Consider the following 20,901-nt stretch of genomic DNA (forward strand, 5'->3'; position numbering starts at 1 on the left):
TTGCGCCCGTATTTTTCGCGCGATACTTGTGGACGCAATGTATTGGTGCCCAGTACCTCGCCAATGAGCATATATATATTCGCACGAAAAAATTCGCGGTGAATTCGCCCCTTCTTAGTAAGCTCTTAGCCATTAGTTGTCGCGGGCCTGATTGATGAAAATGGTCATAAGATGTCGCGGGCCGGATGAATGACACTGGCGGGCCGGACACGGCCCGCGGGCCGTAGTTTGGAGACCCCTGATCTAGACCATGCTAAAACCCTCAAAATGTTAATCTGTCATATAAAATATGTACTATGAAATTAACTGTGAACCAAAAAAAGAGTAACGAGAGTAACCTTTTGCCATCCAAATAAATTCATTTGTTTAAATATTGAGATTTTTGTTATTGAAAATAATTTAAGCCACAATACAGGTTATTAAATTCAAATTTGATAGATGTACAAATACAATTTTCCAAAGAAAATAATGAAGAACCTGCTGGGCAGAAGAATCTGACGTATCATCATCGTAGCGAGAGTCTCGAGAACTTTCTGAGGCTGCCTCACAAATCCTGTCCTGTGGGAATGCTCCTGCTACACGAGATAGTTCCACCTGAAATAAAATAAAATATTATGTCAGAAATTTATGCCATTTCATCATAATTATGTATTAGCCAAACTCATTGGAGACAGTGTGTCAATGGTACGCAACATACAAAATTGAGTGGGTGATTCTGTGGAGTATATCTCAAGGAATGAGTGAGATATTGATTAAGTAGATTTTTTACCTGCAACCTTCCAGCCACCTCCCCCTGTTGACTGATAATGGGAGTGTGGTAATCCAGTTTGACGTCGTGAAACAATGACTCCAGGAAGACATTGGCAACACCAATGAGATTATGGTTCTCCTGGGACTCGTAGAACGGATCCAGTACCTTGTTGGCGGGCAATTCATCCTAAAAAAATGCAACTTATTTATTTTACCCAACAAAAACGAATTTCTTCTTCTACATAATATTTTATATTATAATATTATCTTTTAATGATAAACTAATGTTTATAAGACAAGGTTTTTATGCGTAGAACAAAGGATAACAAATTATTATAAGCATTAAAAAATAATAATATTTGACAAGTCAAAAATATTTCATAAACAAATGTAGATATAATATATCTCGACGCCATCTAGTGGGGAATTCAGCACTAACAAAGCCTTTCCTACAAAAATAAATTTGGTTGTTTACAGATGAAAAAAAATATAATAAGCAGTAATTGTCGATTGAAGTACTTGTACATATTGAATTATTTCGCGGGTTGGGAATAAGCCGACGTAGCTCATCAGAAAGTGCGAGTTCAATTCCTGTTGGGGGCATTTATTTTTAATCGGGAGATATTTTCAATTTGTATGGATATTTCAGGCAAGTAATTAATGCTAATAATAATTTGTTATATTATAATAGTTTGGCTCCAAAAAAAACTGTATATACTGAATCCGGAATCATAGATCTGCCTGAGAATATCACTAAGGTAGGCGACACATTACGTTACATGCATCATGGCTTGGCCTATTTTAGCATAGTGCTCACCATACACTACCAACAGTAATGTATGGCGAGCGATACGTTATAATAGGCCCAAGTCACGAAAATATAGCGGGCTTATAGCGTGGTCTATCTAGCATCTGGATGAAGATGATTCCTGCCTAGACATATTCTTGAACTTAGCCAAAGCTTTCGACATGTTTTCCCAACCGATACTTCAAAAAGGACTATCTCAAATAAGAATCCTGGATAGAACTATCTATGGGTTGGTTTTCCTCACACTTAACTGTCAGATTGCAAACCGTGCAAATGTATAAAATTGATAAGTAAGTAACCCTCCATCAAACCAATTCGGAGGAGGAAGTGTTCTACTCCTTACTCTTAATGCTAGAAAAATTAAACTCCTAACCTTCAGTCTATCAGCTCAAGCCCAACCTACTAACAATTCAAACAATAACAGACAACATATTGGTCTTGTCTTCCTTTCTGACAGTTAAATGAATATTTCAAAGCATACGGATGATATTGCTAGATAAAAGCAGTTGTATTGTTCAAGGAATTCCAGACAGAAAAAACTGTGCAAATTCCACGATGAGTTCAATGGTCGAGAGATTTTAGTGCTTTAGAAATTAAAATTTCAATTTACTGATAAGATTAATAAGAGTCGCTTACCATTTGTGGGGTCTCTGTCTCAAGTCCAGTCAGCTCAGAGTCACTCTGCTGCCGGCATCTCTCCTCTTCGTACATGTCGCGCATGTCTACTAGTTTATTCTCCAGCTTCTCCATTGACCAGACCTGTCCACCGTGTCCCATGCGCTTCACCAGAATGGCAGGCTCGGAAACAAAAGCTCCACGCTGAAAAGAACATAAATTCAAAATAGGATTAACGATTAAGTCCCTTACTTGTATAATTGTCTAGTAAATATTGTTCAACACCTAAGGTCGGAATAGACAGTGAAAAACATGAATTATTACCATGGCATAGGTATAGTTATACCAGACTTAAGGTCAAGTTAACTATAACAAGGCTGAACAGGTGTGTAAGAATCTCATACAATGTGATGGTTTAAGTACAGATGGACATTCTTTCTTCAAGTTTGCAGTCGGTGGCGTCATTAGCATTGATACTGAATATGAAAGTCCAATATAAATTACAGGACCGAGACTTTATTTGGACCAACTACATATCGTCCAAATATTATAATACCTCGTGAAAAATTTGAAAATTGACAAATGGCCCTTCTGTTGAAATGGTTATGCATCACTGCTGTAGATGTCCTATATGTATAATTTCTAGGAAAAGATTAGAAACTTATAACGCAATCAACTAGATAAGCCTACTTTTCTATTGGGACTGAGATTGGCGGGCGGTATCTGCAATGTGACGCTGAACTTGGTGTTGCGGACCATCTCCTCGGCGAGGTGGTTGGCCTCCTGCACTAGCGCGTTGGCCTTCAGGATGTCGGCCTTCAGCTGGCCGAGCGAACGCTTGAAGGTCTCATCACGTTCGGCCGCCCACTTCTCGACCCGCATCTGGGTGGTTGGCGTGCAGGGGGTTATTTTACCTAGAATTAATATAAATAATGAGGTTTTAATATATTTAACCCTTTCACTCCATTGCAATTGAATCACGCACTTTTTGTCAGTCACACATGTTCTATAAAAACTAATAAATTCAGAGTATTTACTTAAGTGTGTGTATCAGCATTTGGTTTAACACGGTAGTACAATTAAACAAAACATTACGAGACTACCAATGTAATTACTGGAAAAACTATTATTTTATGTATATTCACAAATAAATCAGTCATTACACTTTAATAATACTTAAATAATAAAATAATAACTTTCCATATCTCAAGCTTATGTCAATTATCATCAAGATCGTTCTAGATTTTTTAAATTATCAAACATTGAAATTAAAAAAAAATTTTCGATTTAGATTATGTAATTTTATGTAAAAAAAAAAGCTTTTACTAATTTCGAATATCAATCTGATACAACTAAATTGGTGGGGTTGGTTGGAAGAGATTGTAACCTGGCAAAAAGCTCTCCTTTATATGAAAGGATTTTAATGTGCTAATCAACAAATAAATAAATTATTCAAACTGAAGGCTCTCACCGAAGGGACACCGAATACATAAAATTATTAGACCATTGGACAAGAAAAATCTAAAATAATATAATAATTACACAATTTAATTTAAAACAATTAAAAGTTACCAAGTCGAAGGGGATCATACTGGGCGTAAGGAGCGTACGGTGTAGAGGGGGATAGAATATTCCTTAGCTGCTGGAACTGCCTTTCATAATCCTGTCGCTGTTTTTCCAGAGCAACTGAAAATATATCTTTTATGTAAACACACTTCAATAATAAATTAACAAAAAATTATAAAATAGTAAAAAGGTAGTATTATCCAAGGTTGTTCAAGAGAATTTGTTAAAGAGAAAGCACTTTATCGAGGGAGTGTTTCAATCGGAATGTTTAATGCAATAAGGGCCTGCTAAGTGGATTAAAGATGAAGCCATACTTGCATAATTAAACATGTTACATAAAATATTCAAAGAGTTGTTGATGTTCCACATCCTCGCAGCATATTCATTACAAATACATAATAAATTCACTGTGAATATTTGAGTTTAATGCTCGAACTACTTAGTAGCTACTACCCTGATTTGCTGGACACTCTGTTTTTAAAATATTTTTCTTTTAATCTTATTTTTTCAGTTTAATTCATAACTCAGTAGCTCATGATGGAAATGTCGTTAACCTTGCTTGTCTTCTTCGTGTTGCTTTTCAAGCCTGGAAATGGCCGTCTGTATTGGATCATTGGACAATTCGTTCAGCATGATCTCATCTCTGGCAAAGTTGTAGTCTATTTGCTGTGCTGGTGTCTGAGGTTCTGATGTATTTGCTGGAAAAAAAATCAACCAAAATTTAAAATGCAAAAATTTGCTTTGACTGAGGATTGCACCTCGGCTTCTTCTCCTTCGCAAGGAAAACACGGTTGAACCGACATTTAATTCATATGTTAACTGCTGTAATGTCGACCGATTTCAGAGAAATGCGTAAATGTCCACCATATGTGATTAACACCAAAAGTTGATAGAATGCATTGTCATCGACAAAGAGTCTATCTGCTGAGTTTCAGCTCGATCACATATAGGGAAGTGGGTTATGTATTTAAAAATATATCTAATTACTAAAAGTTCAGGTGATTTTTTACAAAACGCAGCTACAGAAATTGTCTATTAATCGGCACTCCGCTGACAGTTCCATTGTAACCTACCCTCTTTATCATAAACAGCGCATCAGAAAAAGAAGCTATCATGGAAATTTAAGCGGCACGACCATATCATTTTGTATGAATCACTAATTTACAAAATTTATATTGTATTTTATATTTATTGCCTGCCAGTATGGCTTATACCAGCCTCAGGGCAGTTAGCAACAATAAGGTAAATATATATACAAAGTAGTTATTTTATTGCACAAATATAATATAGAATTGTTTCATTTTCACACTACTCGCTCAATACTTCCTATTTTGCAACACATTCAATGATTCAGTTGAGATTGCGAAATTTCAAGAAACAAACATTAATTTCCTGCTCAGCCAAAAGCACACACCATTATAATGTAGGACACTCAAGCAATACAATATTGTATTGTCAATCTAAAACAAAACAATAACTTTGCAGACATCACTTTCTAACTAAAAAATCAACCTGTTGAAATGAACCATGAACTTGAAAATCTAACTGAGCATGAGATAACCTTAAGATTAAGTAGGTCTCAATACTGCTATGGGCTGGACATGTTGAAAGATGACAAGTACTAAAAACATTTACGAAGTGGGTGTCCCAGTGAAAACGACCCAGTAGTGGACCGAGGAAGAGATGGATATACTGCATAGAAGAGGATTGTAGCAGGGCAGGAAAGACTGAAAACTCAAAGCGAAAGGTCAAACCCCACCCTGAAGCGTAAAGATGTGATGATGACCAACCAGTTTCAGACACAACAATGCCTTCATCAGGGCAATATAAAAAGTTATATCTGTTGACTAAAAAGCACCAAGACTTACAGACAGGTTTGGGGCAGTTGACCCTAAAGAAATGATGGTTGCCCCACAGGATGCGGTCACCGTGTTCGAGCGGGGTCCTCTCTGTGGCTGGGGAGCCGTTGACGAAGCAGCGCGCCCCCGGGAAGGGCTCCATCACCAAGCCCCCCTCCTCCATCAGCACCAGGCAGTGCTCCGGCTGGATGCCCAGCCCCGACAGCTGGATGTCAGCTTCAGAGTTGGGATTGTTGCGCCCACCGACTAGCGTTCTTTCCTGTAATAATGTCATTACAATTGTATGCCATTCTTGACAGTCCATGATGTTCTGTTATTGCAGTCTGTATTTGTTACTATAATTATCTATTTTCTTCAAGTGTTAAGTATTAGTCAGTAGTCCCACGGGTCGGTAAGCAATCGACGTAAACTGAATGCTGCAAGACCATGAGTAGAAAATAAAGTTCGCTTGCAACAGTTGGTTAATGTCGATTGCTTACCGACCTATGGGACGACAGGCTAACACTTAAAGAGACGATATAAATACAGAGTACAGTAATAAAATTCAGTTTATCAGTTTAACATTACTTCATACTTTAAAAAGTTTGTGTATTATGTTCTTAAAACCCATGTAAAAGCCCGGCTGGGCGTAAAACCAAATAAAATTTAAAAAAATAAAAATTTCTACATTTTACATGGTAATTTGTGTGAATAGTAAAACTTCAATACCAAATATCAAAATAAAAATATTTAAATTCATATTATTATATTGAGTTATAATACCTTTAAGTAGTATACCAGAAGTTCATTCAGTGACGGATCGGCATTTAAATTTACCAAATAATATTTATTTTTCTCTACTTTGATGCCGCTCGCTTGGACGCTAATTCCCATTTTCTCCAAAGCCTGCTGTCTTTCATTTTGGATACGTTCTGAAAATTAAATATTAACTTGGTAAATAAAATTAAAACAACTATTTAAAAGAATTCATGTATTGATTTTGAGAAGTACCTAGATACCCACAAAGTTTTTAAAATTAATGAAATATAGTTAATTTCGTACCTGTTTTGACTAGTTTTTCTTCCCATGTTTGTGACATTTCTTTCATGAGGTTTTCACTTTGGGCAAGCTTTTCGTGAATGTCTACCCTTTTAGCTACATCGTCTCCAACTGGGGAACCCTATTGAAAAAATAAATTTGTTAAAATTAACAGAAAACAAAAAATAATATGTATTCTTTAGGCATATCGCTGCGAGCACCATTATTAGCATCCAATGTAACCATCATGTAATAATAATCTATCAGTATTGTAACAGTAACGCAACAGTGCAGTGTAATATTAACAGCCACTGAGGTAATTTTTAGCAAAAACAACGCTATACAAATCATCAAAATATTATTATTACAATTTACAGAAAAATAAGTTACAACGGAGCTATTAGCGGCAGGACTATAAAAAATGCATTTCATATCCTTACAGTGGCATGCTTCAACATCTCCTTGAGTGCCTCAACCTCCTGCCTAAGTTCCCTGATGATCCTGGCATTTGGATCTTCATTGACCACGGCATGGTTGACAATTCTCTTGGCACGATCGGCATAGCGGAGTGTGGATAATGTTTCTTCGTAATTATCTGCAGAAGGTGATACTGTTGCGACCTAAAAATTAAAATTAAATCACCTTACAACCTACCGCAAAATAACATTCTTCTTTATCTGGTACCCTCTCCTGTCGGAAGGTAGTCTACCATCAGGGCATTCTATTCCCTGCAGGCTGAACAACTATGTATCAGAACAGCACTTGCATTGATTAAAATTAACACTATGGAAAATAAAACCATTAGAATTGTTGACTTGAATTGAATCATAGCCTTTTTCCAAACCCACTGATTGAATGTTTATTCAGTTTGTTTATAATATTAATTATAAACTTATTTATAATATTATGAATAAAAAAAATTATGTTGTGGGACAAAGTATGAGAATCGTTGATTTGAACCTTTCCATACTATTAATTCACTAATTGACAAACTTCATGTTTTATTTTTAACCATGGTCAAAGATGTGCAATATTGATTGGCAGATAAGCAATCAAAAATTATGTTCAGAATATTTAATCAAGATGATTTCTCTCACGTACCATACAACTTATATAATTATGCTAAATAAAACAGTTAAAATATATATGTAGGAATAAGATTATATGAAGGTGAAATACTAACCATGACAGTTTTGCTGTTGCCTCCGAGGTTGTCCTTCAGGAGCCAGGTCAACACGGAGTCTCGGTAAGGAACAAATCTGTCTCGGTTCTTGCCTCCAGAGGACTGGTCTGCAAGCTTTGATATCACAAGCCCGAGAGTGGTAAGGGATCTGCAAAGCTCACAATACGTTCAAATCACAATACTAACTAACTAACTAACCATCACGCCGTTTCCCTGCAGGGGTAGGCAGCCTTGCCTCATTCACATTCATACATCGTCTCATACATACTCTTCTATTGTTCTGACTCTTGACATGGCCCGACTCAAGTATCTGATTCACTTGGTCGTGCCATGTCTTCCTCGGACATCCCCGACTTCTGCTACCATTCGCATTTGCATCGTATATTCTCCATCCACCTATCACAATACAATCAACATATTATTCTAATTTCAGTGACATCAAAAGTGATGGAGATTCAAATAAGGCCTTAGTGTTTTAAAAAGCACCCCTTTTTGTTCCCAGCCTGTAATACATTAAGAGCGAAACAGATTTTTAGTGTTTTCTTTTATTTTCACTGAAACTCACTTGTTGATGTTTGAGCCCTCCTTGAGGCGGTCCCCCACGGCGCCCGTCTTGACAGCCCTCTCGCTGCCTGCCAGGTCCACCAGCGACATGCGCGACACCTTCTCACCGCTGACGCCGGAGCGCGTGTCGGTCAGCGTCTGCGTCAGCACCACGCTGAACACGGCGTGCGATCGCGACGACTCGCTGTTCATGTTGGTGGCGGCCACCGTGCGGGACTTGTTGCCCTCCGCCATCAGGTTGTCTATGTCCTGCAATAACAAGAATTATATCAGTTTTATTAAGGTCAAAACTACCAAAAAAGGCTACGTTACCAAAAAAAGGCAAAGTGACCAAAAAAGTCTAAATTACCAAAAAAGTATGTTTAGAAAAAAAGTCAAAGTTACCAACAAAAGTGGACATTATAAAAAAGTCGAATATAACAACAAAAAAAAATTAAGTTTCCGGGTCTTCTGGATATCAGCTTCTTGACCCAAAATGAAGATAGTACCACACAAAAAATAATAGCATCGGTATATTGGCTATTGGTACACTATGTACGTCATTCATTATATTTGGTATTCATAAATTTACATTTTTTTAAAATTTATGTTACCGATTACTTTAGATTATTGGGCGACCTTTTTCATACAAAACTTAAATTTGGATTTGAGGCCAAAATACCCAACCAAACTGATTTTTTTTATTCAAAAGGTGCAGCAAATATCTAGTAAAGGTATGAGATACATATTTGTGTTTCGAATTATAAAATATAAGCCAATAAATAAATCGATTTTTCACGATGTTTTACGATTTTATGTTTTCGATAATTATCACTGACAAAAAATTGTCAAAGTTGCCCCTAAAATCTTTAAAATGAAATTCTTTAATGGCCCATATTTATAAATTTAAAATCCACATAAATAAAGCAGCACATATCCGTACTAGATATTTGCTATACATTTTGATTTAAAAAAATATCAATCAATTTGGTCAAGTATTTTGGCCTCAAATCCAAATTTAAGTTTTGTATGAAGAAGGCCACGCAGCCGTTTCTCTTAACTATTTGGTGACAAAAATACTTTGATGCTCATTTAAATAGTAGCATAATGTATGAGGAACTTCTCAATATTGGACAAATAAAAATACAATGCGTCTAATTTTAGTTAAATCGTATTCAGGCAATATTATCGTGAAAACACTAAAATTCGACTGCTCACAAATGGTAAACAGTAAAACTTCAATACCATTCAAAAATTATATTCGACTCTGCTCACAAATGGTAAACAGTAAAACTTTAATACCATTCAAAATTTATATTCGACTCTGCTCACAAATGGTAAACAGTAAAACTTTAATACCATTCAAAAATTATATTCGACTCTGCTCACAAATGGTAAACAGTAAAACTTTAATACCATTCAAAAATTATATTCGACTCTGCTCACAAATAGTAAACAGTAAAACTTTAAAACCATTCAAAAATTATATTCGACTCTATTCACAAATAATAAACAGTATACCATTCAAAAATTATTTTCGACTCTGCTGACAAATAGTAAACAGTAAAACTTCAATACCATTCAACTGTGCTCACACATGATAAACAGTAAAACTTTAATAACAGTCCGAAAAACAGCAAACTAAATTACCTCTGAAATATGAAAATTATTACGGCGCATAAATGTATAATTTTCGGACACACCTAATCATTGCGTGATAAAACATTTTGCGTTTCGACCTAGAAAACACGAATTGCCGATCGAGTGGCGAAACTATATCACCAAATTAAGGCCCCGTAGTAAGCATTCAAAGAAGAAAGGGATATATGTAAATACGAATGTTAGAGGGAGCGCGCTAATATTAAAAAACGATAATAATTAAGCGAAAATGGTGAAAATATTTAATAAAACACGACTCGTTTGAAATAGAGTAAAACTCTGTCGACAAATGCTTTAGTTGCATTTAAAGATACACTGTGAATTTTTTCATGCCTAAAACACATTAAATAACAGAAGAAATCGTGTTTTTCATAATTTTCGGAGCTTACTTGGCGATTTTTTTTCTATCGAGAGAATTTCATGTAATTCACCTTTCGACGTAACAAATGTATAGATATTATCTTCAAAAATAACTTATTTTTTGGAACATTAAAACTTAAACAGTTGACGAGAAACTTATTATAAATCGGTAGAAATTATGTATGCGGGGGCTTAAAGTCGACCATTTAGAGTTTGTAAAAATCGGCCAATGTTATTTGAAAGGGGTTAATTTCCATCTCGGATCCAATCAAGAACCGCAGACTCCCACCATGCAGATGGATGTGGTGGAAAACTCTGACGTAGCAGGTTTTCAAATTGAATTGACGAAAATCGATTCATAGCATAATGCCGATGCACCCCAATTCCAACATCGACACAAAACGAAAACTGATATCGAGATGATCAATAAAAAAAATCATGCGTAAAAATGGTAATATTAAAGTCAATTATTGTAGTTCAGTTTTGTAATGCTAAAAATATTAATAAATGTGAACACAAAGATGGCTCATAAGAAAATCAATGTAAGTTTACAAAAGCACAGTGGCCTCATTGCTAATTTTGACTTTGACCAAAATTAGTGTTACTTACCGAAAAGAGATGATTCTACACGGAGAAAACTTACTGATATAATATATTGCTAATTTATCTAAAAAAAAGTTATAATGTTTTATGAGGATGACGGAACAAATAAAAATTATAATATTTTCGTATTTCGTGGTTATAGTTATTAGGATAAGCGCAGTTGCAAGAACACGTTTTCACATATATTCTGAATTTACTTATATTTCGTTGGGAAATGGCGTGCCATCACGTTTTTAACAAGATTATAATAAATCAGCAGTATTCATTTTTCTCCATGTACATCATACTGTGATACAATGTTAGGTTTAAACTTTTCTTGTTATTTAGCACTTGGTAAGGAAGAAAATAATTACATGGAAAGGCCTAAAAAATAGCACATTAGATGTTAAATCAATATCAAACAAAATATAATTCACATATTTTCAAATGTAAATTAAAAAAAGTTTAATAAAGTTTTTTTTTTAACGTTGATGTTCGTTTACAACCTGTCAAATTCGAATGTGACGCATAACCTTAAATCTGAGCGTTACAATTACAATTACGTTACGTTAGAATTATTTAAAAATCTATTCTAATTAAAATATCGTTTAAATAGCGTCGAAATTAATGATATACATTAACAGACCATATTAAGCACAAATCATTTCATTAGTTCTTTTGTAAACTTATTCAAATTTGGACGCGGACTTCCTTGTTCGAAATTCTGTTAGGACGGGTTGTTTCACCGAATTTGAACAATTCATCAAATTTCAAAGTTGATTTTCAAGTTCTGTGAAGGTTCTATTCAAGTTATTTTACTCTTTCGGTTATGTGAAACAACTGTCCAATAATTATATAATATCAAAACTTGAGTTATATACTCGTATGTAGATTTAATGAATGTTTCTTAGTTTGTCCCCTATATACTCAAAACATCTAAACCGATTTCGCTGAAAATTTCAAAGTTTGTTCTTATTAGTGTCAGGAGTGTTTAGAGAGTGGTTTGAATGATCGAAGAAGTCGGGAACGCCCGAGGAAGACTTACCGCATTATTATCTAACGCTTATCTATGCACTGGAAACAGATACGGAATCGAATAAAATCCGATATATATTTTTATAATAGTAACAGAAGCGAACCGTACAAAAAGTCGGGGAGGCCCGAGGAAGACTTAACGCATTATCTTTGCACTAGAATGAGATACGGAGTCGATAAAAGTCGATATAATGTAATTTTTTAATAACAATATGGTTTACAGTAGTGAATGGTGGAAGTCGGGGACGCCCGAGGAAGACATGGCACGATCGTGAAACAAATACTTGTTATAATACAGTAATAGTATTTCCACATTTAAATGATCCCAGTTGACAGGTACACAAGAATTCACAAACTTAAAACTGTAAACCAAACCATTCATAAGTCCCCGAACAACGCCGGGAACACGTCAGCTAGTTTTAAATAAATTGAAACAAGATAGAAATAACATCCAATAGAAATATCATACATATAGAAAGATACCTACGTATTCTTTTATGGAATATGAAGCAATCAACACAATTTAAATAATTCTAGCATGATTTACATTGCAGCAGTTCTCGGTCTCGAGCTGATTGGCTACAAACCTTTTAAATAAATTTAGGGGAGACTTAAAGGGCGAATTTCTGAAAAAGAAAATCGTTTTCTGAGAAAACTCTACCAAGCATGTGAGTGTGAAAATTGTGTGCACGTGTGTGTGCGCGATAAAAGCTCATATTGATTCGAGAAATGGCACCCCGAGGAATGCGAAGAAAAGCTTGTCAATACTCGACCTTTTCTCATTTCAATATTCAAGAGATTATCCAGTAATGGAGAGCTTTAACCGGGGAAAAATAATAAAATGGCAGCTATTTTACTCTGCGTAGGTACTCCCCGCTACTGAAAGCTAAGGGAGGGGAGCTTCCAGGTGGTGGTCATAAGCAAAGTAAAGCGAAATCGATGGGGATCGAGATTAAAATATGAAACGATTTATATTTAAGAAAGAAAAATTCAAAAAGGAAAATGATAAAAGCTTACAGAAAAAATACTGGGTGGCTGTTGTTATTTTGCGGAAAGTTAATCTAAATATTTCAAAGGAAGTAAATTAATCCACATTGCTACAAAATGCACTCGACCAACGACTGAGTTTACAGAAAGAAAAATACAAAACGGAAAATTATAACAGAAAATTAACGATTGATGAGACTTTTAGGGGAGTTGTAAATTTTTAAACGGAAATGAATTCGTTCGCATTACCACAAAACAACAGGTCAACAATCGTGCTTTTTGCAAACTTAACTGGCCACCTGAACAATAGCCATTGTGATTTTTCACGGGCGCTTGATAAGAGAGAAAAACCTTGGAGTATACTAAATGCACAATGGTTCACACGGGCATTTCGACGTACGACGTAGAGTGATTAGCCGCCGCGACAACTCTAAGGGGAAGGACAGCCGTGGGAAAAAGAAGAATATTATATGTAATTATTATTACTGTCGACCATAAACAACAGTTACTAGTTTAACATCGATATATCAGAGTCAAGTGGATTAACGTTATACTATTATGACATGTGTGCAATAAGGAACTTGAGTGAAAGATATTATGGCTTCCCACCCAATTCCTTCCTTCCAATGCGTTCAATTCCTCAGCTGGTTAAGTCCTTCATGACAACACAAGCAACATTTTCCGCTTGCTGTGGTGGTAGTAGGAGATTTTCAAATATTGTCAGGTTGTTCATAACCCAAGGATGTTTGTGTTTCTTTAAAAAAAACTCTGAAATTCCTACTCGGCTGTCCACAAATTTTAAATTAGTGTGTATTATTTATTTTACACCAGTTTCGAAATGATTTCTATCATTTTCTGAGTTGGCTGTAGAATGACAATTTTATTTTTTTAACTTAACATACTGAATATAGAATTTGATTGAAAAAAATTGTGTCATTACGTATTTTTACATTACATCTGTGTTTGTTGAAAAAACGGTTATTATTTTGGCGTTCCAAAATAATGCAATACTTTCCTTTAGGTAGATACTGAATATTTGATCGATTTTCCCAATACAAAATACTCAATACGGTATTAACAAATCAATTTTAATAATTTGACATTAAAAATACTAATGAAGACAACATATTTAAAAGGTTTGCAATTTTTTAGACAATTGAGACAAAACACTATTTCGCTTGTCCTGGAGTTAAATTTGCGTTAAAAACGCTGTAATGTGTTTTAAATTTACACAGCAAAATTGTGAAATAAATTATTAAAATTAAGGGACATCTCACATGTTCAACAACCATAATCGCATTTTTTAAAGGCAAAGAAGTTCGAAAACAAAGTCAAACACCTGTGTGATCGTGTTTATGTGACCACAGAGAAAAATAACGGAAATGGGAAAGGAATTAATAAAAAGAGAGAACTTCGTCGACTATTGAGTGGCTTTCCTGAATACTAAATGGTAAATCCTCCCCGAGGAGAGGTTGGGGCTTGGGGCTCCTTCCACCCTGAGGGACGTTTGTCGATCTACCTTCCATCGGAAGCGAGGGAGAAGCAGGTTGTATATTGGCTTATATTGGAAGAGGTAACAATGAATATCTATTGTTCGTACAAACACATTGTCAAGACCGGCTAAAGGCCACTCGCAATACGAACAAAGTGACGGATGATGATGTCAGATGACGCACATCCATGAGTAAATGGTCAAGCAACATTTAGATAGGTGATTCACAAAGTGGGCGATTATCCCCCTCCCGAGGGCATTAGAGATCTAGGATCCTCCAGCAGACTTTGAAGGGCGGTCAGAGGGCGGCGAGGGCAATAGAAAGGTGTTAAAAAAAATTGACGACAAACAAATTTCCGACCCCATTCATAAATCACATTCTCCTTTCTGACATTTTATCCACCCCCAAAGCCTCAAAGATAGATCCGCAACGTTTGGGCAGAGTGTTGACACATTGATAATCAATCCAAGGAAGCCTACTATGTATGGCTCGATACAAAGGGCTATCCCAAACCGTGCTTTCAATAATTCCTTCATTTTTTCAAGAAAGAAAATTTCCTCCCTTATTCGAATGAGAATTGGACGGTGCTCCGTTTAGTCACATTTTTAAGATTCAAGCGCTTGACTCGCCACATTGTTATTATTAGTATTGATAAATCAGAACTATGTTTTTGTAATATATAATTTGGTAATTTACTTTCTGTAGTTTAGAAGTGGGAACTTTAGATCACATTTTCTTGGTTGTCCCTCACTAAACAGATTCATATCCTGTATTCTCATTATCAAGCCCTATTTGAAATTGCCTCTCCTACATTTATATTATATCCCATCTCTTCTATTCTGAACTCGACTCCAGTGTGCCATACATGTAATTTAGAGATTTGCCCATTTAAAAAAAAAGATATATAAATTCCTCTTCCGTATGTCAGTAATTTGAAATGAGGGCTAGAACACCCTTGAAGGATGGAAGTCAGAAATATTGAAAAAATCCACTCGATAATAGTTACAGTACGCATGCAGTTATCCATCGTTACAAGAACTAAATCTACGAACTAGCTTTTTAAATACTATGTCAAAATATTTACTTTTTCTAAAAAATGTATGCTACAACCGATTGAGTTTATCTTACACGATTACAAATAGGGCGATGAGCTAAATATATTTTAGAAACAATTATTTAGAACATCAACCAATTAAAATATTGTGCAGAGAAAATATATATCTATGCCCTTAATACATTCCGTTGTAACTTTTTAATTTTAGTGGCAACCTGTTATGGCACATTGGGTTCAAATAATTCCACGAAAAAAACGGCACAGAACATCCCAAATTGGATACGTACATCGTAATTCAGGCCAAAAGCACGCACTACCGTGAAATGGACATACTCGGCCGACAAGGGCATTTATTTTAGCTGCAGGGCTTATATTGGCGTGCGGGATGCCGGTGCTATATGCAAAACTGGAAAAATCCAATTAATGGATGATCAAAACTGGAATTTCATTTCGATACAATAATCCTATGACAATCAGAGAACGAAAACAATAATAACTCCCAATAAATAATCACCGTTATATGCATAAACAACATAAATAAAAGTTTTTAAGTAATATATTGAATTGCCGTTCATCAGTTTATAAGATTTTTAATCGGCTTAAACAAGCCTATTGTATAATAAGAATGCTTAGATAAATGGTAATGTTAATTCAAATAATTGCAATACAACAACTAGCTATGTGAAGATGCACGAACCACACCCTAATAATTATTTACCTTAAAAAAATTATAAAAATAGCCGTTGTTGAGAAAATAAATCTTAAACATTGAATTAATTGCGATTTTCGTCACAATCTTTAATGCTGCATCTCTCTGGTGTTGGTAATGAGTATCACAGAGTGGCGACCATTGGTCTAGGACCTACAAGGTAGGCTGTGTGTACACGGAGAAAAATGAGTATCGCTATTTATTAAGAATGTCTTCAAATTATTAATTAGTAAATTTCGAATATATTATTACTGTATCGTGTTAATATATAAGATTAGCGGGAAACCTGTTAATACATTCATTAAAGGCCGGTTTTAAACCGGATTGGCAATAATTTGAAGATATCCTTAATAAATACGCAATACTCATTTTTCTCCGTGTAGTTTTGTAAGTTCGAGTATGAATTGTACCTTGAATATTTGAACATTTATATTTTACTATCATCTTCTTCTGATTCGTGTGGCCAACTGAATAAATAAACATACAAGTTCTTGATTTGAAATTTTCACGGCCAAAAGTATTAAAGTAATTTATTTTTGTGGTATTATGCCGTGTTGCGCCGCCTCCTTCTTGAGTCAACGTCTTAAGTACCTCCCCCCACCAATTATTATTTTATAAAATTATAAATTAAATTAGGTACTTGGTCTCTATGAAATCGTGATTCTCGTCCGAGGACAAATGTGCATCAAGGCAGGCTCGATGATAGACACTGTAAAGCTGTCCGAAACGTTGGCTAAAGAAGGAGGTAGCGCAACACAAGATAATATCCCCCTAAATTACTATAATACAAGTTCTTGTCTATTTTATTTTTAATTTATTGCATTTTTTAATTTCTCTTTGTGGTTCGTTGTTTTCTTACGGAGGAACAGCTTTTAAGCCTTGATCACAGCTATATTTATTACACAGTATACAATATTACAAGCAAATGCTTTTCAAGGGAGAGAAGTACAAATCATAAAATGTGCTACGTAAAATTTTATTTTTGTTGTAAAACATTATTTGTATCTATTATAAATAAAAGATATATTATTATGTTTTTTTGGAATAAGTTAATGAGTAAAACCTCAAATTGTACTAGTTAATTATTGAATACTACAATTTGAGGTTTTACGCATTAAGTTATTCCAAAAAATAAAATATTCATACTAGACTTGCAGAAAAAAGTCAATAGATGTCGCACATTAAAATTAAAATAAGATATATTTATCTAAGACACTGTCTAGATTGCATTTAGTTGGGTTGAATCTTGCGATCATACATAAAGATAGCTGCCAATAAAAATATGCGGTGAGAAAAATGAAGATAATGTTGGTAGTTGTTACTCGAAGTATGATACAGTTAAATATGACGAAGGAGATAGGGTCCCATTAGCTCAGTTGGTAGAGCGGTGCCTTGGCAAGGGTCCTGGGTTCGAGTCCTGATTTTTCTGTTTCAAATTTACGTTTGGGAATAGCTAATATTTTCTTCAATAATTAAATATATATTATTTAGATTCATTATTCAGCGCCCTTCGTGTGAGTTTTCACGAAAACGGCTCTATATAAATAAGCCAAATATTATTATTATTAACGAAGTACCTACAATTCTATCAAATTATTTTTAATAAAACTAATTTATATTTTAACATCTGTCGTTAAAATCTAAATATTGCCAGACAAAAGAAAAGTTTTATACAAAGGGGTAATTCGAAATAAATACTTGAAAGGTTATTTTACGGACACGACAAACATACACGAGTCCGCGAGTTGTTATTTCAACAGCATTTTATTGCACTGTATGTAAGGATTGCAAAACTTTCGGGATCCAAGATTTATAAAAGAAAAGCAATCAAGACGATAATTAATGAAATCCCGTCGGGAAAGTTGCTTCCCGTCGATCCTTGCTAAAAACTCACTAATTGAAGCGACCGGCGATTCCGGAGGTAGAGGGCAGATCAAATTTAAACGGACGACGAACGCAAAAGCAATTAAAACTTGGTACAATCAGAAACGAGCAACTTTCCCGCAATAATTCCGAATTATCCAAAGATCAGGATATTGAATCTGCTCAGGATTTTTTCAGAGGTTTTTTTTGCAATTCCGGGGAGAATCGCGATTTTATAGAGACCACAATTTTATTTATTTATTTAATAAATTCACAAGCAGTTATAATATAATAAAATAAACATTTATAATTTGGAGGGGAGGGGGTACGTGATAAGACCCCCTATATTTAACACTATTATAATATTAGATTAGGTTTGCCGTTTGTACAGGTAGGTTGTGTTGATGAAAATCTGTTTTGAAAAGTAGAGGTCATATTTCGTATTTTCTATTGCAGTGTTCTGAAGAACACTTCCTTATTTATCACCTATCAATTAAATTAACGCTATTTTGTCTTCTTTGATATCGTAAGCAAGATAATGACAAAAGCAATAAAGATGGATAAATTTAATTTCAAATACAGTAACGGTCAAAATGGTAAAATATTGTTTATGAAATGTTTTAAACGATATTTGAAACACGGGCAGATGATTAGCTATCTATGATAGGTATATAATACATAATATTAAAATTGATTACTAGGGTAAAATTCAATTCGGTATTCGAGAATCTTGATTAATGCCGAGATCGTGACTCGTGACTAAAATCTATGTAAAACGATTGCTTCGATAAATTAAATCTAGGTGACTTATCGTGAACTCGGTCGGCAACGGAAGGGAAAAAGGCAAAACAAATAATTTGATTTATCTAAAAAACAAAAGAATTTTTTGTAACGCTTTTTTCGGCGAAAGGGTACGTAAATCAAAAATATTTCGTTGTCGTTAATTTTTATATTGGAAAATATTTGTGAATTAGGGCGCATTAAATTCATCGTATATCGCATATATAACGGATGAATGGGATAAACGAAATATTCCGCGCAGTAGAAAGAGGGAAATTTCTTTATGTTATTATTTTATTTTTTCCTTCTCAAATCTTTGGGATTTCTTCGGAAGGAAGTCATTCATTCCGCTAAATCTTCTAGAGGAAGCATTCAATCCGCAACCTGATATTATTTGCTCTGAAGGAGGATTCAGTGGTTCCTACAGTTCATGAACGCTTTAGGAGGTGAACGAGACATAATATGCATTTTTCAATGCTTATTAACAGTAACGTGCAGTTCACGCCCCAAGCTTTGCATATCCCGAAGAAAATCGAACATCGTAAAAAAAGAATCTTGTACCTACAGCAAATAATTTCTGATATAATAAGTCGGGAAGGAATTCATATTTTGTCAAATTACATAAATATTTAGAATTTGGAAGTTTTTAAAAATGGACTAATTAAACTATTATCTATCAAATGCTTACCTCGATTCAGCCATTTCTTAACCTTGATGGAAAGAGCATAGCACGTCACTGTTTACAAGGCAGATGTTATATGCACGTGACTGACAAATTGGCTTATTAATCGAATGAACTGAAAATACGCAATGAAGTTATAAATAATTTGATCAGTGATTAGGATTTTAATACCTGGTACTTAAATAAACAAACACCGTCAATACAATCATACATAAAATTATGAGCATGTGTATGTCAAGCCTGCCCATAAACATCACCATACTAGAACACTGAAGTGATTCATTTGCTAGAGAAAAACTGCATTTGAACAGGATCGGACTTTTGTGATTAATAGAGTGCTAATATTAAAATAAAATGGCATTATTGATGTTGTTGTACCCGAAAATGTTTTCTTATTTTTTGTTTGAGGATTTTTCAGGAAATCGGTGCAGTGAACTGCCTAACTGAAATTTCCTAAAAATCTTCATACGATAAATCAAATTTAAAAAACAAAAACAAAAAACTTTCCTGGCTAAAACAACGTTAATAATGCCATTTTATTTAATATTAGCAATCTAGTATACCCGTCTCGCCTCTGAGTAACGAGCCGCAACTGGCTTTGAATGTGCTGCCATTACCGCGAATTGTGAGTAAAGATCGCAATTTGTATCAATGGTGTCCCATGTAATCCATCCCGCCAAACAGAAGAAGAAACACATTCGTCAAAAGTAAGGTAAACATAAAAAATAGCGGTTCAATCTAAAAAAAATACCTAAGGCATTGTCCCTAATAACTTTTTGATGATATTTTATGTAGGTATTTGATACTACAGTTGTCGAAACTCAGTAACGGTAAAATATAGCGAGTGTCACTTTTCGAATTGAAATTGAATATACGGGTGTACGGCCTACTTGACTTGACAACATTTGATATACATATTTACATTAACCAATTTACTAATATACGAAAAATTTATATCTACATCCTTAGCAAACAGGTGCCAGGTAGACTCAGTATACACTGACTTCAGCAAGGCATTTGACAAGGTAATTGTCACAAAATATTAATCAATAAATTAGCTAAACTTGGAATTTACGGTAATTTACTAAATTGGTTTACTAGTTATTTATTCAAAAGAAGTCTTTGTGTGAGAATAAATGGCACGAATTCATACGAATTTATGGCGACCGATGTGGAGTGCCGCAAGGCTCTCATCTAGGGCCCATTTCTGTTTGCCGATGACATGAAACTTTATAAAGAGATTAACCACATTAATGATTGTATTACACTTCAAACTAACTTGAGATATCTTTTTGAATGGTGCTCAATCAACAAATTAGCATTAAACATAAATAAATGCCAGTTCATTCATTTTTC

General features: G+C 34.6%; 1 protein-coding gene across 3 annotated transcripts in view; it reads right to left on the reverse strand.

The window, feature by feature from the left end:
• Positions 1-20,901, reverse strand: part of Khc-73 (Kinesin heavy chain 73) — a 208,551-nt gene that overhangs the window by 24,799 nt on the left and 162,851 nt on the right. For all 3 annotated transcript variants that reach the window (XM_089648833.1, XM_089648827.1, XM_089648818.1), the window contains exons 5-16: positions 8,364-8,611; positions 7,799-7,946; positions 7,056-7,235; positions 6,640-6,757; positions 6,361-6,509; positions 5,608-5,857; positions 4,294-4,437; positions 3,746-3,859; positions 2,864-3,087; positions 2,195-2,377; positions 770-937; positions 478-594 (exon numbers count right to left, since the gene is read on the reverse strand). In XM_089648833.1, coding sequence (XP_089504959.1) covers positions 478-594; positions 770-937; positions 2,195-2,377; positions 2,864-3,087; positions 3,746-3,859; positions 4,294-4,437; positions 5,608-5,857; positions 6,361-6,509; positions 6,640-6,757; positions 7,056-7,235; positions 7,799-7,946; positions 8,364-8,611 — 2,043 coding nt within the window. The remainder of the gene's footprint in view (positions 1-477; positions 595-769; positions 938-2,194; positions 2,378-2,863; positions 3,088-3,745; positions 3,860-4,293; positions 4,438-5,607; positions 5,858-6,360; positions 6,510-6,639; positions 6,758-7,055; positions 7,236-7,798; positions 7,947-8,363; positions 8,612-20,901) is intronic.

Source organism: Hesperophylax consimilis, chromosome 3 (assembly GCF_061612785.1).
Source record: "Hesperophylax consimilis isolate HC1 chromosome 3, BYU_Hcon_1.0, whole genome shotgun sequence".
NCBI lineage: Eukaryota > Metazoa > Arthropoda > Insecta > Trichoptera > Limnephilidae > Hesperophylax > Hesperophylax consimilis.